The sequence below is a fragment of the Chionomys nivalis genome, chromosome 5 (assembly GCF_950005125.1).
Source record: "Chionomys nivalis chromosome 5, mChiNiv1.1, whole genome shotgun sequence".
Lineage (NCBI taxonomy): Eukaryota > Metazoa > Chordata > Mammalia > Rodentia > Cricetidae > Chionomys > Chionomys nivalis.
Window position 1 is genome coordinate 85,155,275 of NC_080090.1, and position 15,566 is coordinate 85,170,840.

General features: G+C 51.1%; 1 protein-coding gene across 1 annotated transcript; it reads left to right on the plus strand.

Annotated features, from left to right (window-relative positions):
- The first annotated feature begins 1,091 nt into the window (after positions 1-1,091).
- On the plus strand, positions 1,092-10,953 carry Optc (opticin). The gene is made up of 6 exons (XM_057769570.1): positions 1,092-3,031; positions 4,125-4,245; positions 5,707-5,865; positions 6,552-6,754; positions 10,337-10,432; positions 10,783-10,953. Exons 1-6 carry the CDS (start codon positions 2,807-2,809, stop codon positions 10,951-10,953), a joined length of 975 nt encoding a protein of 324 aa, XP_057625553.1. The 5' UTR covers positions 1,092-2,806.
- The last annotated feature ends 4,613 nt before the right edge of the window (positions 10,954-15,566 follow it).

The window sequence follows — 15,566 nt, forward strand, 5'->3', positions numbered from 1 at the left end:
GAAGAAAAGAATGGAGGAGCAGGGCCAGCCAAACGGGCCATCTGCTTTGAGGGCGTCCTACTGGCGTGGGAGTCTTATTTCCCTCCACCCAGCGAAGCTTCTGAAAGCTCTCATTCCCCAGATGGGGGAATATCCGAGACAAAACAGCCTTGTTCTCGCAGGTGGCCTCTTCTCACACCAGCTGAGGCCTCCTCAGGGTCTGGCTATGAGGTGTGCCCACTCACATGGCATCTCAAGCCGGGCATAGGTTTTGCCAAGGCCATCTGTTCTGAGGGCACAGAGTCACCGTAATCTTAGCGTTCCTGGGATGAGGTTGAAAGAAGGTGAGCCTTGTGAACTCAGAAGAGTCAAAAAGTGGCGCTGGCCTTGAACCAGCCGCTTCCCCTCGTTGGCCCTTGGTTTCCCCTACAGTAGGGAGTTTGAATAGATGATTCAGGGGGCCTCCCAGCTGGGATTCAGGGTGTGACCCAAGAAGAGGAGGGAACTGGAGAACGTCAGTGAAGAAGCTGGGCAGCAGGATCAGGATGGCATTCTCCAGCTCCTGCTCTCCTCTGGGGATATCTGGGCATATCCCAAGGAAAGATGAGATTGTTGGGAAATGGCGGTGGGGATGGGTGTTAGGTTGTAGACTAGAGGTCATGCACAATGTCACGATGTCTTGGGTGTTTGTAAACCAAAGCCCCACTGCTGTCTTTGTCCTTTCTTTTGTCAGGAGTAGAGAACTTTCTGTCTTGTACTTGGTGACTACCGTCTGTGAACTTGAAGTTGGTCTTCAAATTCTACCCCACTTCCTGTTTCCCTTTGCATTGCTTGCCCAAGCCCTAAAACTTTCCCTGGTGATTCTGCTTAATATGATTCCCAGTGCTCTAAGGGTAGGGCTGGTTGGGGTGCCCCAGTCCAGACTCCTTCCTCTTTGCAGTCCGTCTGTGAAGTCAAGTGTCACCATCCCTGGGGGAGGGGGTGAGCAGCAAACTTCACCCCCACAGATAACTTCAGTTTAGCCTTCTTAGTTTAGGAAAACTCCTAATCTGACTGACCATCCCCCAGAGAAGAAGGTGGTGTGGAATGTGTGTGTGTGTGTGTGTGTGTGTGTGTGTGTGTGTGTGTGTACAACGAATTCCTGTTCATTAAGTGAAGAATTCAGATTAGGGACCCCCTGAGGAAAAAGGAAAGAAAACAGCAGGACATCTCAAAGAATGGGAAATCTACTTAGACACATGACTCCCCGGGCCAACTCCTTGTCCTCCCCCTGGCCAATAGATGAGGGCGTGTCTAGTTGTCCCCTAGACAGACAGACAGTCATCATCTCCATCAGAGCCTTTATCTCCCTGAAAGCTGCAGGGCCAGACGGTACCCGGTACCCGAAAGCATCTAAAAGGTAAGGTCCAAGGTTGGAGGCTTCATGCATATTGGCATGCAAATAAAAGGGCTGGGGCAGGGACTGGGCAGGAAGGATGAAGAGTCCAAGACTCCAGTCAAAGAAGCTGTAGGATGGTCAATAAACTGCCTTGGGAATTGTTTTTAAAAGCATATATTTTAGTTGGAGTGGGGGTTGGGAACAGAGATACTACCTTTTGCTACTGTTGGGGACTTACCGCTCAGTCCAGCTGAAGTTAAGAAACCTGTGCAGTGGCTTTAGGAGGCCTGACACATGCTGGCTACAATGGTACAGGCACCTCAGTGTCCATAGAACTCACAGCCCTCCCCCTGTGTGCACGGATGTGAGTGAACTGCACAGACGTGTGTGCTCATATGCACACACATGTGTACATAAATATGTCCATAGATAGCTACCCAGCTTTCCTGATGGGAAAACACTCTGACAACCACACACAGACTCTCTGGTTTCTATGATATGTTTCTAAAAAGTTCCATTTCTAAGTCTATTTTATGAACGAACACCCTTCTTTTACATTGTATGTCAATTATAAGATTTGTCTCCAAGTTAACTGGTTGCTCCTAATATGGGCGGGGCCTTATTCATTTCTACACCTCCGGAGGCAAGTTCAGAGACTGCAACTCAGTAGACACCCCATGAGTGTTTAAGTGACTGCATGAATGAGTGACCTTAGACCAACCACAAGAAGGCCTAGGGAGAAGGCCCACTTGTTAGTGAGCTTACCTAACATGCAGGAAGCTCTGGGCTTGGTACCCCGCATCTCATACACCAGGCGTGATGGTGCACACCTGTAATCCCAGCACTTGGGAGGTGGAGGCAGGAGGGTCAGAAGTCCAAGGTCCTTCTACATAGCAAACTTGAGGCCAATCTAGGGTACATGAGACCCTATCACAAAAGCAAAAGCCAAAGAAAACAAAAGTCTTTTTAGTGTAGTTTCTCGAAAGCTAGTTTTTTGTTTTGTTTTGTTTTTTGATGAAGAGTTTGTTCTGAATATGTGGTTGTTTACTGGAGAGTATCTGTGCAAATGTGCAAGTGTGTCCAGTGCACAGGTGAGTGGACGGGATTTTCTAAGCATGTCTGTGGTGAGATGAGTAAGCCAGCCTGTGGGAGCTGTCAGTGGGAGCCTGAGTGACTGATGGCCGCACTGTGAGCTGCAGTGAGGGATGGCTAATGATCCCTCCAGACACAGCCTGGTCTTCAAGGAGCCTTAGTGGCAGATGAGCCTTCTGAGGAAGCTGTGTGGTGGAGGGCAAGAGTGAGCAAACATGCCGGTCGGAGGTTGGGTGACTTTGTGGGCCATTCCCACGGGGCACTAAAGACCTCAGATACCAGCCCTTCTACCACCTACCCACAGGATGGACATCAGTGGGATTCAGCCATTCCCGCTCCTATTTCTCCCAGAACCCCATGAGGCTCCTGGCTTTCCTGAGTCTGCTGGCCTTGGTGCTGCATGAGGCAGGAACAGCTTCTCTCCCAGGGGAAAGGAAGAGAGAAGAGCAGAGTCCCAAGGAAGGTGACACTTACGCATTTCTGCATGTGGGGAACTATGCCCTGAGCCTGGAGGACTACAGTGACGTCATTGACCTGAGCAGCTATGAGGAACCAGCCGACTATGGGGACCAGACCCCTGAGGTGAAAGGACACAGCTGACTTGGGTTCCCTGATTAGAGCCAGCTCCCCTTCCACCTGCCCTGTAATACAAGTCTCTTGAGCCTTCGACTCTTTCTCTATATGATGCAAATTCTTTATGGGTGTATATGTTCATTTCTATGTGTGCAGGTACACATGCGTGTGTGCACAGGTATAGGAAGCCAAAAGACAGACGGCCTTAGGTGTTTTGCTCCTCCAGAACTGTCCGTTGCGTTTTAAGACAGACTCTCTCCCTGGCCTGGAGCTTGTCAAGTGAGCTAGGATGGCTGGCCAGGAATCCTCCCCAGCACCGAAATTATGAGCACTAACCACAGAGCTGGCAAACAGACACATGAGGGTCTGGGGAATCAAATGTGTGCCCTTATTTTCAAGGGAAGCGTTTTTCCAACAATGCTGTCTTCCCAGGCACAAGGTACAAATTCTTATCCCTCCTTAGGAACGTGGCACAGGCTACAAAAAAGAGGACACTAACCTCCAAGGTCGTAGTCCACGGCACACTCGGTAGGACCCATCCCAGCAGGGGACCTCATACATACCTCCCCATGTGGTCAAATCAGATCATGAGTCGTGTCATGGGGTGAAGGTCAGCTGTGTCTCTCCATGTTCTCCCCCCAAAAACGGGAAATGCTAGCTTGTCAGTTTGTAGTCTGTCTTCCAGTCTGAAGTTCTCCCTTGTTCTATGCAAGGATTGACCTGTGCGGCATGGCACAGGAGCCCAGAAGCCTCTGCTCATTGTGATGTGGATTGGCATAGAGAAAAGGGTTAGGGCCGACCTGAACAATGCGGAAAGGACAGGAGTACCAGTCTGGATGAGCCAGAGATCCAGACTTCAGCTCTGTGTGGGGCCTTCTGGGTACCTGACCCTTACCCTCTCCTTTTTTGGCCTCAGTTTCCTCATCTGTATATGATATTTGATGCCATGTCCTCCAAGATCCCTTCCTTGCTCTCTCTTTCTGCTCTCTCTCCCTCCTCTTAATCCGCACGTTTCGATTTGGTCTCTGAGATTTCCAGAAGCCACAGCTAAGTCCTTCTCAGGCATAGAATGACTATGATATGCTTTGTGCTGTGTCCCCAGGCTAAAGTGGACAGTCTGACTCTCCCAACAAGAACCAGCCCCTCCCAGAACACTGTGGCTCCAAACCTCACCATGACCAAGCCTACCACCACCGGCCTACTGACCTCCCAGAGCAGTCATGGTAAGTGCAGGCAATCTGAAGGTCACAGTATACACAGATCACAGACCGAGGAACCTCAAGCTAGCACCGGGCAGTTCTGAAGTGGAGCATGGTGAGGGCTAAGGCCAGGGAGTCCTGGGTCTGGGTGAGCCTCTGCCAGCGGGAAAAGAAGGGGAGTTGCCATGGTGAAAACAAACACCGCCGCCATAAAGGGGAGTGGCTGTCTGTCCCTGATACTTCTGCATAAATATTATGCACAAATTGAGTGGGAGGCAAAGCAAGCAGGAACTCCTACACCCTATCAAATCCACCCTACCTTAATTAACAGCATCACTTGGGGAGCAGTTTGAGTGGTAATTAGATTAGAGATGATTAAATGCCTGGAAAGGAGAAGAAATAACTGCAGCTGTCACTTGGCATGGGAGCAAATGAAGCGGTGACATCGACTTCAGTATAAAGTCACCTTTGTTAGCAGCCCCTTCCCCCCAGTGCCTTTCTGGGCTCGGGGTGCAGCATCCCCGACTCTGCTGGGGATCAAAAACTGGGACACAGGAGGAACCCAGCTTATTCTGGACTCGTGGACACTTGATGTCCTGTTCTGTCGGATGCTTGCCAGCATGGACCTGGGGTACTGAGATTGACTGAGATTGACCTGGGGAGTCCATGATGCTCACAGCCCCAATCTCAGCCTTGAAGAGGCCATGAAGGGTCTCAGCTGGACCTGCCTTTCTCAGCCTTGGGAGAAGGGCACGGGACCTCTCTCTGCCCCTTGCCCCTGCTGATCCCTCTTGCTGCCTCATCTCTGGGCTGTGAACTTTCTTCCAGTGCCTTTTGGGTACAAGCCTCCCTCTCAGTAAGCTCTGTGACTTGTGATAGCAAGTGTCAGTAACATTGTTCAGATGTCTGAGTTTCTTGACCGCTCTGTGCAGAGAGAGCACCAGGGGTGGAGAACAGGGGAGGGATGTTTCCCACCGGAAGATTAGAATGCTGACAACATCCCAAGAGGAAATGGATGCTCAGCAGGCACTGTCCACTCCACCTTGGCTCTGCTGTGCTTCCTGGAGCCATATACAGCATAGGCAGTTCCTCTTCCTGAGACAGAGGCAGTAACCCCTGGCTATTCCATATCACTCTGGCTTTTTTTTCTCATCTACACTGTACCTTTTGGCACTAAAGAAGGATCATCTGGGAAAGAGACAGACAGAGGTCCTAGAAATAGCCACATTAACTCAGGGGAACCTACAAAGGGTCTGAGTCTGATGAATGCACAAATGGGACTTGCACTGGGTGGTAGTGAGGTGAGTCATCTTTTAGGCCAGGGTGAACCTGAGTCCTGTCTGGGTACCTTGTGCTGGGTGGTTCTGGGCAAAAACCCAGAGGTAGTCTAAAAGCCACAGATGCTCATGACTTAGGAATCCGCTAAAGCAAAGACCACTGCCCACAGAGGCTAAAGCCCTTCTCTTCTGTCTTCTACCTGGCCAGGCCTGCCTACCTGCCTGGTCTGTGTGTGCCTTGGCTCTTCCGTGTACTGTGATGATGCAGACCTCAAGACCATTCCTCCCCTTCCCCAGATGACCACCTACCTGTACGCCCGCTTCAACCACATCAGCCACATCCGGGCCGGAGACTTCAAAGGGCTGAGTGAGTTATGCTTTGGGAAAAGGTCGTGGCAAGGCAGAGAGGACGGCCAGGACACAGACATGAGCTCACAGGCCGTCAAAGGGACAGACGCCCCGATCCTTCTAAATCCCATAGAGTTTAAAGTGGTGGAAGTAGCCAGTTCTTCTCACGAAGGATCTGGGGCACAGAAAGGGAAGGTATATTATGCTCAAGGCAACATTGCCAGGATGTTCCAGAAGCTCTGGGCTAGACCTCCCTGCACCTCCTCTCTGTGGCCCTGATGTGATCCAAAGAGCTGTTTGCTGTTTCTTTATTTTGCTACTTCTTACCATATTCCCTGCTTGAGGTGGACTGCCCGGGCTTGCATTGCTAGTAGCCTTTCAGGTCCTCAGCATCCTCCATGTAGAGTAAGTCATGGAGGGGGTGGGGGAGGGTTGAATGCAATGATTCCTGAACTTGAGCTTGTTAGTTCTTCTTCTGAAGCAGGGGCGGGGCCCTTTTAAGATGGGTAACTACCATAGAACCAAAGCTCTGGAGGAAGCTGTCGAGGGATGAGGTGATTTAGCCTTGTTTCTCTAGGTCTGGACAGCTAGTTAGAACTCGCTTGAGAAGGATGGAGCAAGGCATGGAGGCAAACACATCCCACCTGGGGCCAGGGGAGATGTCTGTTCCAGTTTCACCCTTCGTTCTCTCCCAACATCCTTCAGCAAAACTGAAGAGAATTGACCTCTCCAGCAACTCCATCTCCTCGGTCCACAACGATGCCTTCCGCCTGCTGCCTGCCCTGCAGGGTCTCATCCTCTCAGAGAACCAGCTGGCAGCGCTGCCTGTGCTGCCCAGCGGCATCGAGTTCCTGGATGTCCGCCTGAATCGGCTGCAGAGCTCGGGGATACAGCCTGAGGCCTTCGTGGTGAGTCAGGACCTTTAGTCCACCACACAACACCCACCCTACCCATGTACCCTGACCTCATAGCAATTCATGTTCAACTCTGGTCTGGGGCCTAAAAATCAATTCCTAGTTTTTATCTTCTTTTTCTACTTATGTGTTGGAGGAGGTCTGTTTGTTGGTTCCTGGCCACCCAGCTAGCTTAGACCCAAAATAATCACATAAAAACTGTATTAATTAAATCACTGCTTGGTCCATTAGCTCTAACTTCTTATTGGCTAACTCCTACATCTTAATTTAACCCATTTCTATTAATCTGTGTATCGCCACGTGACAGTGGCTTGCAGGCTAAAGATCCCAGCATCTGTCTCCAGCGGATCCATGGCTTCTCTCTGACTCCACCCTTCTTTCTCCCAGCATTCAGCCTAGCTTTCCCCTGCCTAGCTAAGTTCTGCCTTGCTATAGGTTCAAAGCAGTTTCTTTATTCATTAGTGGTAATCACAGCACACAGAGACTCCCACATCATTTATGGCTTCTTAAACATTCTTCTCCAGAAAAGAGCACTTTACATTATGCCATCATGGTAGCCTCTGTCGCCTGTGTGAATGGGAAACACAGTGCTATCAGGCCTCAGGACCCTGTTAGTGGGGACAGAACACAGGAAATCAATACCAGCAACTCTCCCGTGCCTCTGTGAGGATACCACTGTAGTGCTGGCCTTTTTCTGTGCATCTGTTCCACTTGCTTTCTTTGTACCAGACCTGCTCACCACAGACCTGTTCACCTCAGATCTGCTCACGCCAGAGATGTTCACACCAGTCCTGTTCACACCAGACCTGTTCACACCAGACCTGCTCACCCCAGACCTGCTCACCCCAGACCTGCTCACTCCAGACCTGCTCACCCCAGACCTGTTCACCCCAGACCTGCTCACCCCAGACCTGTTCACACCAGACCTGCTCACCCCAGACCTGCTCACACCAGACCTGTTCACACCAGACCTGCTCACCCCAGACCTCTTCACACCAAACCTGCTCACCCCAGGCCTGTTCACCCTAGACCTGTTCACCCCAGACTTGTTCACACCAGACCTGCTCACCCCAGGCCTGTTCACCCCAGACCTGATCACCCCAGGCCTGTTTACCCCAGACATGATCACCCCAGGCCTGTTCACCCCAGACATGATCACCTCAGACGTGCTCACCTCAGACCTGTTCATACCAGACCTACTCAAACCAGACCTGTTCATACCAGACCTGCTCATCCCAGACCTGTTCATACCAGACCTCTTCACCCCAGATCTGCTCACCCCAGACCTATTCATCCCAGAGCTATTCATCCCAGACCTGCTCACCCAGACCTGCTCACCCAGACCTGCTCACCCCAGACCTGCTCACCCCAGACCTGTTCACACCAGACCTGCTCACCCAGACCTGCTCACCCCAGACCTGCTCACCCAGACCTGCTCACCCCAGACCTGCTCACCCCAGACCTGCTCACCCCAGGCCTGTTCACACCAGACCTGCTCATCCACTCTGATCTTGAGAACTCCAGATTGTCTATAGTGCTGACCCTGACTCCAACTCCTACATACTATCTTAATGGTTTTGAAATCTTCCACCAAGTAACTGATCACTGGGGGCTGGAGAGATGGTTCAGAGGTTAAGAGCACTGCCTGTTGTTTTAGAGGTCCTGAGTTCAATTCCCAGCAACCACATGGTGGATCACAACTATCTGTAGTAAGATCTGGTGCTCTCTTCTGAGCTGCAGGCACACATGCAGACAGAACACTGTATACATAATGAATAAATAAATCTTTTTAAAAAGTAACTGATCACTGTCTCTCTATGGTCAGATTCTCGAGACACAATTTGATGGGTTACTGGACAGATTTGGTGGAAAGTATTAAGTCATTTGACACAATCATGGTCCTGTGGGACTGCCCAAGGAACAGGCTGGTAAGAGCACAGGACGCCAAGGGAAGGGTGGCAAAGCCAGCATGCCGGCTGCAGGACTAGGAAGGGCCTTCACAGCCTGGTATCTCATGTGCAGCCTCTCTGTCCTCTCAATACAGTCAACCACATGACAACATTTCTGTCAATACTGGACTACGGGCACGGCGGTGGCCCCTAAGAGCGAGTCATCTAGTAACTTCACAGCCCTTTTGGTTTGTGTAAGTAATTTCACAATGACACATTTCTCAGAACGCATCCCTGTCCTTAAGCAATGCTCGATTGTGACAGGCTCCTTTTCACAAAGAGTCATATGTAGAAGCATCAAATAGAGAAGGTAAAAAGGGCAGTATATATAACCACTTATATATATTCTATTATATGTTATGTTTTATGTGCATAATGTGTATTCATAGACAAGGGTCTTGCTTTGTAGTCCAGGATACCGGCAAACTCGTTGTCCCCTCCCTCAGCTTCCCGAGGCTGCCATAACCGTGGTACACATCACCGTGCTCACCAAGAGCTGGGTGCTGCTCTTTCACTGGTCCTCTTCACAAGCATCCTCCACCCTCCCAGGATGCTGTGGGTTGGGGGCCTACAGAAGACACAGAGAACAGTATCTGTGCCACTGGCGGATGTGAAGCAAACCCTGCAGACACTGGTTTTCTTGGCCATGCAGCAAATACTGGGATTGTCTGTCCAGGGAGGTCCCTGGCTGCTCCAGTCTTCAGAGACATCCTGACTGCTTCCATATTAGGAGGTGCTTCTCTGCCTTCACTCGGGCCTATTTTCTTGCTCCAGAAAAGGCAGGGGCTTTGGAGCCGAAGGACCTGAGCTCACTGAGTGAGGCACCTCCGCTCCTGTTTCCTCATTTATAGAATGAGGGTGATAATGCCCACTTGACACGGCTACTGCAGGATTGAGCACAGCATTTGCAGAGATAACAGGATAGCTAAATGGAGGCAGTGGATGCTCCGTTAAGTGGTAGCTTATACCTCCCTGTTCTCCCATCCCCCTGCAGGCTGAGCTCTCTCCGAGTTCCTATCTGGTCGGCCTTCCCTGGTTCTACAGTGCTGAAACACTCCCATGCTCCATGTGTCTGTGTGCTCCATGTGTCTGTTCTGCCATCCTCTGAGCTTGTTCTCCATAGCCATTCCAAGTGGAGCATTTGGAAAACTTCTCTCTGGTGGCAGAGTAGTTGAGACGGAGCTGAAATGTCCCCTGATCCTTCCTTCTACCTGTTCCTGCCTTTATCTGTTCCTCCCAGCCAGCACTAGCAGCTCCTTTATGCTTCCCAGCTGCCAGAACTCAATGACAGCAGCTTTCTTTTGGCATCCAAATGGGGTTGGTATCTGTAAGCTCCTTAAAGAACCAGCATCCTTAACTGGGCTTGGTGGTACACATAGGCCTCGGAAGGATGGAGTAGGAGGATCACAAGATTGAGGGCAGCCTGGGCTACATAGAGAATTCTAGGCTAGCCTGAGGTACAGAGTGAGATGCTGGAGAGGAAGGGGAGACAAAGAGAGACAGACAGATAGGCAGGGACAGCCCCACCCTACAAGTGCGACCAACCTGACACTGGCCTCCTGGGACACCGCTGCATGACCAGAGCCTGAGAGGACTCACCAGTCTCCTACACTTTGTGTCCCCACAGGCCCTGGAGAAGCTTCAGTTTCTCTACCTGGCAGACAACCTGCTGGATTCCATCCCTGGGCCTTTGCCTCTGAGCCTGCGCTCCCTGCACCTGCAGGTGAGGAGCCTTGATCAGACCAAGGGCCAAAGAGAGTGAGCAGGGTGGAAGACAGATGCCCGGGGGAATTCGGGCAGCGAGGACGAGCGTGGCCTGTATGAATGCTGGTCTCCTCTCCTTGTGAAGCATTTCCTTCCTGTACCCGTCCATATTCCACCTGCTTTGTGCCCTCAATTTCCCCTCCTCTTCTCACCCCCTTAGGACCCCGCTCCTTCTTCTCCCATCTTTTCTAATTCCCTCTCTCTCTTCACTCTCCACAAGCATCCTCTTCTCCCCATGTATGGTCTCAGCTCTACCTGTCTCGGTTTCTCCAGCTGCTGTGAGCCTTCAACGTATGCTGTTCCTTCCAGAACAACGTGATTGAGACCATGGAAAGAGACACCTTCTGTGGCCCCAGGGAACACAACCCCGAGCTACGGCAGCTGGAAGACATCCGCCTGGACAGGAACCCGATCAATCTAAGCCTTTTCCCCGAGGCCTATTTCTGCCTGCCAAGGCTCCCTGTGGGCCGTTTCACCTAGATGCCAACGGCGCTCTCTTCCCAGGTGCAGTGCTCATGGGCTCACTGATAGAGCGCTAGCTCCCTGCAGCTAAATGGTGATCTGTAGTCCAAGTGTCGGGCACCCTGAGAGCCGCATCGCAAAATTTCACAACACACACACACACACACACACACACACACAGAGACACACAGAGAGAGAGACACACAGAGAGACACACAGAGAGACGAGAGAGACAGAGAGAGAGAGCGCCGAGTTTGCTTTTCTCCCTTCTCTTTTCTTACACCTTATGGCTCCTGACTCAGAGAAGGGCTGCAGCAGGTTCTTCATCTTTTCCATGTTCTCCATCCGTGTCTTCCCACAGAATTCCAGGAGAGCCATGAAAGAAAGAGGAGGAAGAGGAGGCGTCAGAGGGACAGAAGCAGGCTGGGAGGGGAGGGTGGGAGAGAGGAAACACCGGTGTGCTGGAGTCCCGCCTTAGCTGACGGGTAGGCCGACAAGATTGATGATTACGTTTTCCAGAATTTTACAGTTCAGTTGTCAAACACAGCCATTATGAAAAATTAAATTATATAACCTCACAGTTAAGTATATTATGCTGAAAACGACTGGAACAAACACTCAAAATTTGCCAGCTCCCAATGAGTTTACCCTGCCTTGTGTCCCTGGTAGCTTTGTGGCAGACATTCCAGGCAACGGAGTGCTATAGGGCGACCTTCCCGACTCATTGGTGACATTGTGTTGGCAGTTTGAAACTGGCCGTAGTGGGAGATTTACACCATGGAAATCTATGAATGTTGTAAATTGTGTGTGTGTGTGTGTGTGTGTGTGTGTGTGAGAGAGAGAGAGAGAGAGAGAGAGAGAGAGAGAGAGAGAGAGAGAGAAAGAGAGAGGGAGAGAGAGAGAGAGAGTCTATATGGGTGTGTCTGTGCATGTCTGTGTCTGCTTACATCTGTCTCTCTGTGTGTACTGAGATTTTTAACTGTTGAAAACTTGCCAGCACACTACCGAGGACAAAGAACTATGTTTAAAACTCCTCCTCCCTGACCCTACACTCCCCAATGTCCAGTGAGTGCCGTCCCTACAGTACAGCCCTTTGTTTCTTGCTTTTCCTAGGTTCTCCTGTTCTATTTGGAGGGAACCATCCCAAAGGAGGGAAAACTGACCTGGCTTCTCACCTGCCAGCCCTCTGGCTGGGATTCACCTCTTCCCTGGCTCTGCCTCAAGCCTGATTTTGGGCCCCAGATTGCCATCCTTTCTAGTAGCTCCTCCACATGCAACCAGCAGAGGGCAGCCTTGTGCAAAGATAAATAAATAGAGCAGATAACCTACAGGCTTTGGATCCTGGGCGGGGCCTGGGGCGCTGAGCGAAGGAAAAGAGCAGCTGATCCGTCTACTTCTTTGTTGAATGGAGGGGGAGGAGAGAGAACCACCTCCCGTGGGTGGTTTTTTTGTTTTTTTTTTGGGGGGGGGGGACAACCTTGTTATGGCCCTGAGTTTGTCATCCTCCTGCCTCAGCCTCCTCACTGCTGGGATTACAAACATAGGCCATCATGCGCTGCTGCCTTGGTTTTCATAAGGCGAGGATGTGACAGATAGCACACTGGGTGTTGGCTGAGGCATGGAAAGGGCATACGGCAGACAAAGCCTTGGCTTGCTCGGTAGGACTTTTATGGCACTGCTATCTGCCGTGTGCCTGCAACAGCGTCCCTGGTGCTAAGGTGGGCGGGTGTACCTCAGAAGCTTCTCTATCCGGGTGGCATTTAATGAAGGGCTAGCACAGAAAGTAAATCATCACTCAATCAACTACATTATTCAACTCAGACATGCTACAAGGGAAATTACAGAATGTGACAGGAGCTGGTAAGAGGGGGTCATGTCTCAGAGTCCGGAGACCTCTCTGCAGGACTAGCATTCAAGCTGAAACTGAAGAAGGCGTGGGAACCAACCAAGCCCTGAATTGCCCAGGCAACCACTCAAGGTCCCAAGTGGTCTCTGAGCTGGAAGGGACAGCTGTTTGTAGGGGCCCATGGGGGAGGGGAGCCGTCTATCTGCTTTTCCTGGACCCTGGGTAGCACCTCATCAATCCCTTCCGGATGCTCACTGCAGTCCTGTGAGTAGGCATGGCAGGGTTGATCATTCCCATTCTTCAGATGAAGAAACTGAGTCCCGAAGAAGATAAATCAATGGCCCATCTCTCATGTTTACTGAAGATTGGACCAAGATTCTTCCTACTGTCTCTAGGATGGCAAAGAGGGGTCTCAGAGACGTTGGAGGTACCCTCGTATCCTGACTGAGGTTTCTGTCTTCTCTCCCAGAGACTTAGGTCTCAGCACACCTCACCCCAGGAGAGGTCTGGAGGGCAGAAGTCTAAGATCTTAGAGATGCCAAAGTTCTCACTGGTTCCCAAGGAGTTTGCTACAGCAGGTGTGTGTGTGTGTGTGTGTGTGTTTCTGTCTCTTTTGTATGTGTTGGTGTTCACGTTTGTACACATGTGGGTGGGTATGTATATACACATGTATGTGTGGGTACTCCCGAAGATCAGAAAATGACATCTAGTATCTAGATTCCTTAGTTGTTCTCCGCCATTTTTTTTTCTCCGTGTAACAGTTCTGGCTGTCCTAGAACTCACTCTGTAGACCAGGCTGGCCTCGAACTCACTGAGATCCTCCAGCCTCTGCCTCCAGAGTGCTGGGATTAAAGGTGTGCACCACCACTGCCCAGCTTGTTTGTTGTATATGGGTATTTTGTCTGCGTGTATGTCTGTGCACCATGTGCAAGCTTGGTGCCCATGGAGGCAAGGAGAGAGTACTGGACTTCCTGGGACTGGAGTAACAGACAGATAGATGTGACTTGCCATGTGGGTTCTGGGAATCAAACCCAAGTTCTCTTGGAGAACAGTCAGTGCTGAGCCATCTCCAGCCTGAGCTGCCCCCCACCCCCATGAGAGTTGGGTACAAGAACTCGGGTCTTTAGGCTTATACAGCAAGCACCTTACTGACTAAGGCCTCTCCCCAAGCTCTCACCCCTGAGTTTCCTTTGTGGTACCCCCAACCCTCCCCTCTCTACCAATCCTACACCAATCCACATCCCATATCTGCCTCCCTTTACTGGATTCTTAAAAGGTGTAGGTATTCAACAGCTGAATGAACCCACCCAAGATTCCTAGCTTTAAGAAACCCCGTATTAAAGGAACCCACTAATAAATAATACTTGTATATATAATAGATCATATATATAATTTTTCCAGCACCAGGGCTCCTGTTTGCTGCAGCCACGTCACGCCTAGGTGCCTACACACCTGTGATGATGAATTTGTACTGACAGAAATCCCTCAGCCACCGTTCTATAAGAGGAAAGGCTGGCACTTACTGGGCTCCAGAGTTTGCTCTTGGTGCCATGGACATTTTAAACACCTTCTTGTTTAATCCCAAAGGTAGTGCTAGGTGAGAGGGAGACGCATCTCCTCACCGCAGATGTGGAAACGAGTCTCTAAAACAAACTGCTCCAATCAACCCTCAAACCCAGGTCATCTGCTCTGGGTCCTGAGAGCCCAGTTCCTACTTCACACTCCTGGGCAGACGCTGTGGTCAAGTGCAGGTCAAGGAGGCAAAATTGTTTTCCCTGAGGTCGTCCTGTGCCCTGGATAGACTCTCCCTGAGGCCACATCTCTGCAGCTGTCTCCTAACTAATCCCTGGTTTTGGCTAGGGAAGCTCAAAAAACAAAAGGAATGCCCTTATTGGCTCATTGAAGACATTTGAAACAGAGCGTCTGTCCCTCTGTTGTAGAGAAGGTTGCAAGGATCAACTTGCTCCTAGCAGCTGTTGCGTCTCCATTCCTGTGAAATAGCCAGGCTGGCATTTATAGCTCAGGACCAGAAGGTGTTGGGTTGGACCACTGCAGGACAAGCAGAGAGCATCTCTCCAGCTAGAGCGACACCCCACCCCACTCCTCCTGTCAAATGGTAACACTGTGAAAATGGTCAGGAGAACCGGTGCCAGCCAGCTGTGAAGGAATAAAGGAAAGGTCCTTAATGTCCCTACAGGCATGGCAGTTAGCCCACATGCCTCAAGCCTCTTCCAGGAGGCACAGTGCCTACCTGACTCCTGGGATAAGCCCCCACTGAACTCCAGCTGACCCTGGCAAGGGCACTGGTGCAGGAAGTACCACACCGCCCTCCTTGGCCCTTGGCCTTCAGGAAAGTCTCCTTTGCCAGCTCTGCGAATGTGGGAAAAGGGGACAGAGGGGCAGAGGCATGGCCTCTCCTTCCTCAGCCAAGGTGAGCTTGTGGTGACCTCCTCTTTCTCCTGAACCACCCTGTACCCAACTCCACAGTCCTCTCTATCCCCAGAGCTCACTCATGGCGGGGGGGGGGGGGGGGGGCGGGCAGGGCCAGAGGAGGAAGGAAAAGACGGCAAGGAACTAGAGCCAAGTTGAGCTGAGGAGGCTGGGAGAGTTCCTCCCTGACCTCGCCTGAGCTTCCTTCCTGCTTCCCTTTCCTTTTGCCTTCTCCCCTGTGAATCATTCACGCTGCACATGTGACCTTTGCAAAGTTCCTTCACATGTGGCGTCCGACTCCATAGTCTGACCCCGTGGGGGGTGAATTGCCGTACTGAAAGAAAGACGACAAACT